Consider the following 12,680-nt stretch of genomic DNA (forward strand, 5'->3'; position numbering starts at 1 on the left):
CCCACCATCACGACGGCTCTCATGTGACCCCATGGCACGTCAGCTAGTTGCAATTGTCCACAAGGAAGAATCAACAACCAACCCCCTATACTAGACCTGGCCTTGAACACAGGCATGGACGACATCCAGGTTTTAGGTAATAACAAACATGGGGAAACGTGTCTGTGGGTGGGGGGGGGGGACTGAGACTGAAGACTGAAGACTCATAAGAGCGCTGCAGACGCATTGGCGATTAATGACCGCGACGTGCAGGCCTAGGATTAACGGATTATTTTGTTTACGTTCAGCCGTCGTCCAATGAGATGTTTTAAACAGCTTTTGCAGGCTTCTTCGTTTTACGTAATTGTATTATGGTCTGGGCTTCCCATGTTACGTCATGTAGTAAATAGGCTATATTCCGTTCGAGACAAATCGCTTGCATCTTATTAATTGTAATTGTAGACATGTGAAGAGAGAGCGACTGCTTGGCTCGGAGGTTGTCGCGCTGCAAGTCTTGATTTATGAGCCACATGTGAGATGGAGCGAATGCAAGCCACATGTGTTTTGTTTTTGTTTTGATCGGAAGTGGGGAGGAGGGGAGACGGTGTGTGTAGGGGGAAGGCGGCGCACGCTTACCTTCCATCCTGCAGAGCTGTTGCTGTCGCCTTTGTCCTTGAAGTATGGCACACACCTCACCATCCAGTCGTAAATCTGCGACAGCGTCAGCCTCTTGTCCGCGTGCTCTCGATGGCCTTGGTGATCAGGTCGGCGTAGGAGAGGTTCCCCCACGCGTTCCTCCGCGACGACGACTTCCTCGGGGTCTGCTGCGCGCCGAGGCCGTCAGCGGCCAGCGCGCCCTGACGTGGCCGACGGCGAGTCGGAGGAGAGCGGGGATCCTCCGCTCTCCTGGCCGAGGAAGAGAGCAGCCCGTCGGCCACGGGGCTGCTGCTGCTATGGTCCTCCGACGCCCCGTTGGAGCCGTGGATGTCGATAGCTGCCGCGGTGGCATGGTCCTCTTCGTCGTCCTCCTCCTCGGGGTATGATATCTGTGTCATTACTCTCCGGTTTCGCTGCGTTTGACTCTGGTCGGGGCAGCGGCAGGTGCACGACCGTGGCCGCTTCTGTGGCTCAAAGTCAGGGTCAATTGCCACGTCCGAGTCGCTGAGAAGGTCGAGGTCCGAAACCTCCGCCATCTCGGCCAGCGGAAGAAAAAAACACGTATCCCCGATCGCAGTGGATGAACTTTAGTTTGGGAAAGACGAAGTGCTGTCAAAGTCGCATTCCATGAATGCGCGTGCCCGTTCTTTGTTGCTATTGAAGCCTCCTGGAGGCTCGTCACAGTTTCTTTAACCCTGAGGAGGACACACAACCAGCAACATTAAGACAACACACAACCAGCAACACATAAGCTTACAATTACAGACCACACATCACGTCCAATCCATTCCAAACCCCTTTAACCATGTTTATGTCAAAATGGATTTTATGCGTTATATTTTCAAACTGCAGGCTAAAGCTACAACTATTAACAAAATAAATAAATACAAAACACCCCCCCCCCCCTGTCTAATTCAACACATTATGCAGTCCAATCGTCTATAACAATGCGTTCAATCCGGCCCCCCCCCCCCAAAAAAAAAATAAAAAAAAAATACCCCGTTGTGGTGCAAGGTAACCAAACAGTGTACTACACCCACTCGGTATCAAGGGCCACGGAGAAGGGGTTCCGACGTCATCACAGTCCGCGGGGAGACCCTCAGCACGTCGTCCAGCGGACACTCGGTCCTGAGCCCGGACTAAACCAGAGACCCGATCCCGTACAGTCGACATTCACACTCCCGCACTTCCAGTGGACATCTTTTCGACTCACACCCTTTGACTTGACTACAAACACTAAAAAGGGGAGAACGCAGCCTAAGTGAGGACAACTATCACTGTGGATATGGAATAAGAACGCCACCTCGATCTGGGTTACTGTACCTCGCTGGCTCTGCTGCTCTCAACGCTGCACACACAGATACACTCGCACACACACATACCAAACACGAGTCGGTGAGAGCCAGCCCCCTGGAGCCCGCAGCGGGATCGCCTTTTAAAGAGACACGCTCGAGGAAAGGGGAGCAGGCAGCATGCCGAGACTAGCCGCTGTATGGACCGGGGACGGGGCACGTCCGGACATGTTCACACTCAGAAAATGTACTGACGGTGAAAAGAGCCATGTGAAATTAAATATACAACGGTTTTTAACAATAGTATAGCCTATAAACTCGATTTATTTTTACCAAATAATTTCGATAGCCTATTTGACATTTGTTGACATGTGTTCTAATTGGATGACACGTGTTGACTAATTAGTGACCAGATATAGGCTATTATGATGGGGATCCATAGTTCAAAATTAGCTTATTGTTTCACATGTAGTCGACTTCTTTTGCTATTCGGACCCATATTCAAATGCGTATTTAAAGCCCCCCGTTATAAGATGGAGTTTAATAGTTTAGTTGAGTGTATTTTGATATTGACGCAGACCCTCCGCCTGTTGCCCCGGAGTGGAACTGCGTACGGCGCCTTTAACCGTCGAGGGAGCGACTGTCAATCACGGCTGTCAGGGCTCACGTGACACGCCCCCTTTTGGAGCCAGTTCCAACTCATCGAAGATGACGTCAACCCATTTATTAGCCAAAGATTAAGGCAAGAAGAAATCCTATAGCTTTCTCCTTGCTGTAAGTGGTGCTGCTCTGCCCTTCCCCCAACCCGTCCCTCTCCTCGCTTCATCACAACAGGCTTCATCTGCAGGTTCTCTTTGTGCAAGAATGCGAGTCGGCTCGGCTGTGTGCTGTGATCTGTCAATGGAGTCGGAGCTCAACGTAACCATTACTCATTTCTTATGAAATCAATCTGATGATCATACATGAACACACAGAGTTCTGTTTAACATTCCTAGACAGGTATAGGCTACCCCCTACAAACACAAAATATATAGTATAGGACCTACACAAGTGGAAAGAATAATATCCAAATGTTAAATTAAAGCATGTCTGGAGGTTGGTTGGCGCACGCACATGCACACGCGCGCGCGCGCGCACACACACACACACACACACACACACACACACACACACACACACACACTCTCTCTTTCTTTGTTCCCTGCGCACCAAAGAGAATACCTGATGCAGCAGTTTAGCGCCTGCAGAGAGCCCTATTAACTGTTCACTGGGTGCATGCAGGTGGGAGTGTGTGACTGTGTGTATGTGTGTGTGTGTGTGTGTGTGTGTGTGTGTGTGTGTGTGTGTGTGTGTGTGTTTAAGCAAATTATTATATTTCAAAGGTTTTCTTTATTGTGAAACCTCTACAGCACCTCACACATGGCTGTGGAGATGCTTCACTCACACACACACACACACACACACACACACACACACACACACACACACACACACACACACACCACAATGTAGGCCATACCCTTGTATTGTGTGAATGCCACAGGCATGGGAATACAACTGTAGTGTTTACGTCCCTATGTCGTTTTTGGTATCATTTTAATTTCCGATATTGGAGTTCCATCACTTCAAAACACAGACTATTAACCTTATACAAGTAAACTGTCGAACACAGAGAATTGTACTCTTGGCTCTCTTCAACGACTTCCTTCCTGTCCCCTCTGAGGCTTTCAGCCATAAGAGCAGGGTCGTTGTACAGGAATAACTGCAATGGGACGCACAACAGCAGCCAGTACAACACTCACCTATGTTACCAAACTGCACTGACCGGTCTGCTGGAAGGGTCCTTTTGGACGTGTGTGTGTGTGTGTGTGTGTGTGTGTGTGTGTGTGTGTGTGTGTGTGTGTGTGTGTGTGTGTGTGTGTGTGTGTGTGTGTGTGTGTGTGTGTGTGTGTGTGTGTGTGGGGGGGGGCTATACAAACTCATTTTAAAGTTATAGTGTAAAACAAAGCATAAATATGGAGCGAGCCGACCGTCAAAATGAACCCATACATACATAAATACATAAATACATATACATCCACAGAGCTAACAGATGGGACAGACACTCCACCTCCTCCTATGGAGGGTGGGGTGAGGGAGGGAGGCGTCTCTGTTTGTGTTGTGGTGTTTTCCTTCTTTTTCTTTTTTCTCCGTCCAAGCAGCATAATGCTCTGATTGGATTACTCCCCCCCCCCCCCCCCCCCTGTGAGTAGAGCATGATTGATTTTCCAGACAGGAGGGTGAACAAGCTAAACTCTAAGCTAACCTCCCAACTAAACCAACCAGCACACCCTCCTCCTCATAGCCCCTCCTCACTGTATTGGTGATGAAGCATTATGTCTGTATGTCTGTCTGTCTTATGCATTGCTGTTGGACTTTGACGTTATATTACAACTCAGACTTATGTCATGGATTGAATTTGAACCTTTGCATTCTAGAGGCAAACATGGTCAATGCATGTCTCTGTACAATACAAGGACCTATTTCTACTGACACCAAACGGACAACATTAATAATAATCCAGGAACCTTTGAACAGTGACATGGGAAAGACCTGGATCGGATGGAGTGGACATTACCAGTTAAGGTTCTAATAAAGACTGGCTGGACTGGGCTGGGCCAGTACTGGAAGCACAGGCTGAATGGTGCAGAGGGATGACCTCATGCATCCAACCATGCAACAAGCCGTTACACAATCGACACAATCATTACCTCTGCTGCCATCTATTGACATAGGAGCTATACTGCCGTAACCAACGCATGAACGCGCGTTTTCATTGTGCTTAGGTCATTGGAAATTCATAGAAGTCATTGTAATTATCATTAATATATACGAATTATTTAATTATGATCAAAACAGTATTCCATTTGGTGCTTAACATAATTATTGCGATATAGAAAACTACAAAATAGTATTAGTAATTATATATGAATAACTGCAAGCACGCTGCAGTTTTGAAAACACTGAATTGTTTAATCAAAAGTAATAATGGAACATAGTGAACTATGGATAATCCACACAGTATATTATTTTATCTTTTAATTGTATAGAAAATTACAGCTTTTTACAATTACTTTATTTGCAGGCATTTTATTAATTGAACAAAAATACACGTTAGACAAAATATAAAGAGTTAAGGATTTAGTGTAACGTAGTCAGTCGTTTTCCACTTTGCCCCCTTTCACCAACAGAGGGCAGTATTCATCTACTCTCAAAGACCAATGAGCTCATCTCTCCTTGAAATAAGCACCTGTTTGCCTCATGGGTGACAGACGCTTACATACACTAGAGGCCCTCTGATCAGCAACAATCCACAGATCAACTTAAGCCAAATTGAGGTAGTTAGGACAATGTCCATAGCTGTCCCAGAATATAGTCAAGCCCAAGGAACAAATGGTACCCAAACATTATAAATAGTATTCGGTGCCTATACAATATTATTATTGTTATTATATATATATATAATTTCTCATTATATTAAGTTCGGCCCTTCAAGGGCCCGACTCGACAATAACGTTGAAATAAAGACAAAAGAATGGTTTGGTTCAGTGTCCTCAGCGATGTTCTTCTGGTGTTTGGTTTGATTCCTTAGTGCGGTCGCCCTGCTTCCAGTATGCGTCTGTCTGCATCTCCAACAGTCTTGAGACGGTACGCTTGAAGGCAAAGATCTCTTCTTCTGCTGTGAAGAGAGACAGTTGCTGGGCTGCCACCTAGAGGGGACAACACACACACAGCAGTCAAAGGTCAATACACTTCAAACGTTCTCTAGTGACTTTCAACAAAACTAATATTCCTAAATAAGTTGTTTTGGACGCGTGGTCGGGGCTGGACATGAACCAATGTCCAGTGAGCTGCATATATTTGGGTTCTGACAGCCATTTCTTCACAGTTTAGCATGTACATTTTTAAACCACAATGTTTTCACTCAGAAAATGAAGGTTCAAGCACACCAGCTTTGATGACACCTAACACAATATGCATTACTATGAATGAAAAACAAATATGCATGGCAAATGTCTGCAATTTAATTACCCAGCAAACAAACGTTTTCCCTTATAATATGTCCTACATATGAACGAGTTAGCTCAGGATTTGGGCTATTTTTATATTTGCAACCCTTCGTTAGAGAAGAGCAATGAGACCCCTTCATGTGGACTGATTCAGTCATCCCCTTACGTAGCAGGTATAACTAGCTGATGTCAATTCCCATGTGCCAGAGCATTGACTTAAAAAACCTTCCAGGTAATGCAAACATTTATCCGTTTACTTGAAATAAACTGGAATCCTGCCTATGTTACAAGCAGTTACTACTCTTATCAATATTTATTTCCGTTGTGTGTTTGTTGGTAGCTAATGCTGATTGACCAAAGAGGGGCCTCACTGCTGTGGGCAAACCCAGAGGAGAACCACAAAAGGAAACCAAACCTTTTAGCATAAAGTCGTGTAATGGAACAAAGCCATGTTTCAGTCTTTCCTCAGCACTGTTCTTTACTTTGGGATGAGACAGGTGAGGTGAGGGCCGGTAAGGAGGTAAGACAGGTAAGGTGAAGGCAGGAGAGGAGGTAAGACAGGTAAGGTGAGGCCAGGTGAAGGAGTAAGACAGCTAAGGTGAGGCCAGGTGAAGGAGTAAGACAGCTAAGGTGAGGCCAGGTGAAGGAGTAAGACAGCTAAGGTGAGGCCAGGTGAAGGAGTAAGACAGGTAAGATGAGGCCAGGTAAGGAGGGTCAGACAGATAACATGAAGGCAGGTCAGGGGGTGAGACAGGCGCCGTGGTACCCCGCTGAGGCCCAGGTCGTCGAGCAGCTGTCGGTCCCTGACGTCTCCGGCTCCAGAGTGGAAGAACAGAGCCTCCAGAGGGGCCGCGGCCTGGATCACCACCCGCACCTGGAGCAGCAGGGCCAGAGAGACGGGGGTCAGGGGGTCGGCCTCCTGCTGTGTGCTTTCACTGGCGCATCGAATCTTATTAAACAATGATGCTTCATGATAGAGTGAGACAGAGAGGAAGGTATGGGAGAGAGAGGGGAGGACATGGAACGAACGGCCCTCACTGGCTCGTCTTTACTGGTTCATTGAGGTGGGGCCTCAGCCCGGTCAATACCAGAGCTGGTTGGACTTCTTTAATCGTTAATAAAAAGGTAAAAATTAGGTAAAAAACCACCAGGGAAAGGTTAAAACCGACGGTATCCCGTTTACCAACAGGCAGGGGGCAATAAACCATTTCACCATTTAAGACTGTTGTCACATAAGCAATGACAGCATTGTTATGAATGTATGAACAACAGTGTATTGCATTTCTCCTTGTAAAGCCGGATATTGGAATGATAGACCGCTATGCCAAATGTGATGGTTTGTCTTTCTATTGCATGTTAATGTCACAAAGCTAATGCTTGTTTCTAGTGACTAGTCTAATATCACTCACTCATGGACTATCAATAGACTGAAAAAATGTATTACCAAATTTGAAATGTTCTAAGCAGGCTAGTTTTAGTTAAATTTAAAAAAAAATGACGATTTATGGACCTGGCAGTTTGACCGGGAACATTTAGTTTATGGATGGACACAGTCTACACTGTCTCAATACATCAGCTACAGTTTACATAAACCCTCATCAGAATTCTTTGTTTGAATCCCAGAATCATGTCACACTTCATGTTTTGGGCATTTGCACCACCCATTTTGGTCACATCTCCCCCCTCCCGCTTATAGTACATTTGCAGATTTTTCCAATAACTTATAAAAAATAAGAGCTACAGACATCAAACCTCCTCAAGTCTTATAGATTGGTAAATCTATAATAATCCTGATGGGAGGGGTATGTGGTAAGATTTATCAGGTGATGTCATTGACATCTGAAGCCTCCTTCTACCCCAATCACAGAAACTGAATAGTGGAGAAGGGGAACACATGAGCAGTGCCTTGTTACTCCTGAGCATCAGGGGACATTGGAGAGCCTATGTCCAAACAGCCAACTATTGTATGGCCTGATATTGGAAAATATAGCCTATACGTATGTGATAGAAAGCCTGGTGTATCTACTAAAGAAAATCTACATGCACACAAATCATTAGATTATGCACCCTTTTAAAGATTGGATTCATAACTTCTAGTAAAGGGAGTGTACCCCATGGTGTGTCAAACCTTTTCTATCCCTGGCTTTTGGGATTAGCACAGGTAACGGCCCATCAAGTCTGGGCCATATTGATGGGTGTCTTTCTGCCCACTGACTGCGTGCGCCTATCTGCTGTTGCATTGCCCACAAACCGTCTATATGTTGAAGTCTGGGGCAAGCATATCTTGACTTGAGCAGGGCTGCCTTAAGGGACAGAATACTGCAGGAATTAAGGTTTTCTTCTTTTTTTAACGGTGGTTGTTCCTAGCCTGGCGCCGCCCGCCTACGTACTGCCGCTCAATTTTAATTTCCCTTCAATGAAATGAAGTACGAGAGTCTGGTAGGACCAGGCTAGGCTGTTCCTCCCATTTCAAAAAAACTTCAATAATCGTACATTCATAAATTAACAATAGCCAACGCATTCAATCTTTGGAATCATGTTAACCATATTGTCTTTAATATGTACAGTATATGTATGGGCTCGGGGCGGCTACCTTGAGGTCGTAGAAGGTGTCGATGAGGGTGATGAAGCGCCGGGCCTGGTCCTTGAGCTCCAGGGTGAGCAGAGGAACGCTCCGGATGAACACCGTGTCAAAGTGCCCGGCCATCTCCAGGTAATCACTGGCGCCCGCGGGCTGAGCACAGAGCGACAGACGGCAGAGGTCAGACACCGCCGGCCCTCGGCCCTTAAGGGGACGGCCCCGAGGGGACGGCTGCACTCCTTCCGGTTCATTCCGCTTCCTTCGTGCTTCACGTGTGCCTTTTTTGGCACATAAATATTTATCATAAGCAGTTAAATACATATGAGTGTTTTGTTTTCTTGGTGTCTTTATACACAGGACAGTGAAGAGATTATAGGAGAGTTGGTTGCAGAAGTGAGGGAATGATTTGTAGGATAGGACCACAGGAGGGAATCAAACCTGTGTTGCTACGAAGCACTTTGCCCACTGCTTATGAGTAGAGGGATGAGCCAAGATTCAAGAAGTTGAAATGATTTATTTTTGAAGAAATGAGGCAAGCAGCTCGCTTCAAAGCTAGTGAGAGTGTCAATTATTGAGTGTAGGCAATGCAACGGCGCCGTAAGCCTGCTTTAAATACATAGCGCACACGCACTAACAAGGAGTCTGGCTGCTCGGAAACCAAACCAGGGAAGACTTCACAGAAGCAGCCAGGGTTTGGATGAATAAAAGGAATGATTGGAGAGGAACGATTGACTCACCGTGCCACACAGCTGGTGGAAGGTGCAGTCCGCCAGAGAGCCCGAGGTCTTCTCCAGCACCAGCTCCCTGCCCAGCACCGTCAACACCCGCCGACCCGTCTCTACGACAACCAAACAACCACCCCCCCGTCTCCAATGGCGTTCAGTTCTCATACCGTCTCGCAAGACCCACACCTGTAGCTCCGGTACATTTACAGATCATAGTGACAGAGAGATAACAACAGCTATGTTTCATTCAGCTTTATGGGGTCTGGACTTTAAGTTTAGGATTCCTCAGATCCGTGACAATAACCCCGCTGCTCCTTCCCTTGCTCTCCTGGTTCAGTCTATCTGGTGCTCTGCTCGCCTAAACTCATTCATTTCATTTATTTATTTAAAGGACAGTGCACATTAATCTACAGCTCTGTAAATGTGCCAGTGTTAGCCAGCAGTAGTCCTTTGGCAAGATGTTAAGCTAGGCACAGAATGGCTAAAACGTAAAAAACATTAAATAATACACACAGCAACAGATAGCAGTATAACATGATCCGGTCTTCTGGGTCCCCACCACTCTGATTTGTTATGTGTCTCCTGTGCTGTTTGGTGACTAGTGTCATCGGTTAAATCAGGTGTGTAACCATTGCCCGGTTAGAGGGAAGATATGTAGGTCAGAATTGGATTCAAAACCATCAGTCCTGCATGGCTGGCAATACAGCCATCTATACTTAATGTCTGTATGAGGGTGAAACATAGGCATTCAATAAGCCTGCACCACAGCGAAAACAAATGACACATATCAAACCTCAGTCATAGAGGGACCTGGCTGGTTTGTCACATTCAGAAGAGGGGCGGGTGTTTCCAATGTTCGTTTGTTTATTATTAGGAATAAAGAATTGTATAAATTACGTTCTCACTAAATCTAAGGACTGAAAAATGCTTGAGGTACGGGGTAAAATGGTCTGTTTTTGGGTCATCATAAGATCTGATTTGCTCTGCAGTGAAATAGCCATGCATATCCACCAGGGAAAGATCTGTGTGAATGAATAGGTGACCAACTATGTGTTCCATCGTTATGTACTGTTGCATTTCTATTATTTTTGCGGTCTTCTGTTTAGTTTTTTTGAAGAAAAAAAAATAGATTTCTAAAAAAAAAGAAAGAAAAGAATCGTATCAATTATGAATCTGCAATCTGCTTTATGAGGTCGGTTCAGTTTTAAACATGCTTCACCGCGACCCCCCTCTATTTACTGTAGTCGTGTGTCAGCCTCCACTCTAACCCGCTGCTCCACCGCCCACCAATCAGTCTTTCTGCAAACAATTAAAACATGAATTCCTTCTTCCATACCGCTTCTCTGTCTCAAGGCCAGCTCATCAAACAGGGCGTCCATGAAGGCCTCCGCATCAGCCTGCCCCGTGCTGCACACACACACACACACACACACACACACACACAAACATCCCCACACACATACACCCACATCCCCACACACACACAAACATCCCCCCCCCCCCCCACACACACACACACACACACACACACACACACACACACACACACACACACACACACACACACAGAGTCAGAGGGTGAAATAGGAGAATAATACAATACGAAATGAACAATAGTGAAGTGGCCACACATCAAACACTAAGAGCAGTGAAGAGAGGTTGTGTGCGAGGATGGGGTGGGGGGGGGGGGGGGGGGGGGTGCAGTGGGGCGAGAGAGAAGGGGGGGTACTTATCTTTACAATCTATTAGCAGAAAGCAGGATGTTACTCACTAACCATGAGCATTAGGCCCCTTTCAAAGCATGTCTTAATAATATTGCCAAGTGTCTGTGTATGTATGCTTTAACTTCGGAAAAAAATAACAGTGCGCATCGTTTTTAAAACACACTGAAAAGGCAAAGGCGCTTGTAATCTCTGGCACATGAATGAGCAAGTGTACGGCTATCAGCTGCAAAACTCTTGTCTATATCTATATTATCAAGATCTATAAACTGTCCTTCCTCCCACAGTATTTAGACCCAATTGACCCGATATTATACATCACAATGCTGAGCGCCGCAGTGATTGGGATGCACTTAATTTTTCAAGCAATTGTGATAATAATATTAATGATGGATCATTTTAAATGTATAACACAATAAAAAAAAATCATCTGGAAAAAACTGGCAGCCACACAGATCACCCTAGCAACCAACTAGAACACCTAGCAACCATCTGGATTACCATAGAAACCATTTAAAAAACCCTAGCAACCCGCCAGTAGACCCTAGCAACCACCTGGAAAAAGCAATATAAACCACAACGACCCCCTAGCAACCACCCATGACAACACCGTCAACAACATAGAACCCCATAACAACCACCCAAAACACCCTAGCCACAACCTAGAATACCATGGCAACCAACCCAGAACACCTTAGCAACCACCCAAAGCACCATAGAAACCACCCAGAGCACCCTGGCAACTACCTAGACTGACCCAGCCATCCCCCAGAACACTGTGGCAACCACCCATAACCCCCTAGCAACCACAAAGAACACCCTAGCGACCACTCTCGTACTTTTCTAGTTCATACTGTGAGTGTGTGCCCGTGTATGTGTAGGTGTGTGTGTGTGTGTGTGTGTGTGTGTGTGTGCGCTAGGGTTTGTGTGTGCCAGTGTTTGTGTGTTGGTGTGGCGGTCTCAACGCTTCACAAAAAAAATAAATGGAAAACTTGCTTTCCGAGCCCAGCCATTTTGTGCAGTCTATTGATTTCTGTGTGGTTCTCTCACACGGCCCTCAAGGTAACGCGGCTCTTTTCCCTGGTCCCCGCGCCTCCAGTCCGAGGGGCCCTTTCTCTCGGCCCCCCTTCAGGGAAAAAAAAACGGAGGTGTTCGTATGCACACAAAAAAAAAGTGCACGTGTGTGCATGAAAATGTGAAAGGAAGTACAGGGTCAAGTGGCAGGTGAGAGATGGTATGTGTGGTGTGTGTGTGTGTGTGTGTGTCCATGAGAGCATGCAGTCCAACATGTATGAAAGTGTGTGTTTGTGAAGAGGATGTGTTTTTTTTTTTTGTTTGCATGAGCGAGCGATGCAGAACGACTTCAGGTGCAGGAGGAGAGGATGGAGGCCATGGAGGGAGGCTGTACCGATAGTACTGCCGCCCTGCCGGCGCATTGTCCAGCCTCCTGTAGTCAGTGCCCGAGTCCAAGCAGATGGTCTGGCAGTGATCCTGTACAGAAACACACACACACACACACACACACACACACACACACACACACACACACACACACACACACACACACACACACACACACACACACACACACACACGTAAGTATTCCATTCCATTTACATTCGGGGCATTTAGCGGACAGCTTTTATCCAAAGCGATTTAAGAGAAGTACATTTTTC

The 12,680-nt window shown here is 46.2% G+C and overlaps 1 protein-coding gene across 3 annotated transcripts in view; it reads right to left on the bottom strand.

The window, feature by feature from the left end:
* Nucleotides 1–4,943: 4,943 nt before the first annotated feature.
* afg1lb (AFG1 like ATPase b) overlaps nt 4,944–12,680 on the bottom strand; it is a 28,830-nt gene continuing 21,093 nt past the window's right edge. For 2 of the 3 annotated variants that reach the window (XM_084483920.1, XM_084483919.1), the window contains exons 8-13: nt 12,413–12,495; nt 10,620–10,690; nt 9,296–9,396; nt 8,571–8,711; nt 6,744–6,851; nt 4,944–5,677 (exon numbers count right to left, since the gene is read on the bottom strand). In XM_084483920.1, the coding sequence (XP_084340046.1) occupies nt 5,522–5,677; nt 6,744–6,851; nt 8,571–8,711; nt 9,296–9,396; nt 10,620–10,690; nt 12,413–12,495 (660 nt within the window). In that variant the 3' untranslated portion in view covers nt 4,944–5,521. Of the gene's footprint in view, nt 5,678–6,743; nt 6,852–8,570; nt 8,712–9,295; nt 9,397–10,619; nt 10,691–12,000; nt 12,496–12,680 lie in introns of those variants that run through there. The other variant, XR_014639084.1, reaches the window with a different exon arrangement.

The sequence above is a fragment of the Micromesistius poutassou genome (genome assembly GCF_964030765.1).
Source record: "Micromesistius poutassou genome assembly, chromosome: 19".
In the NCBI taxonomy this organism is placed as follows: domain Eukaryota; kingdom Metazoa; phylum Chordata; class Actinopteri; order Gadiformes; family Gadidae; genus Micromesistius; species Micromesistius poutassou.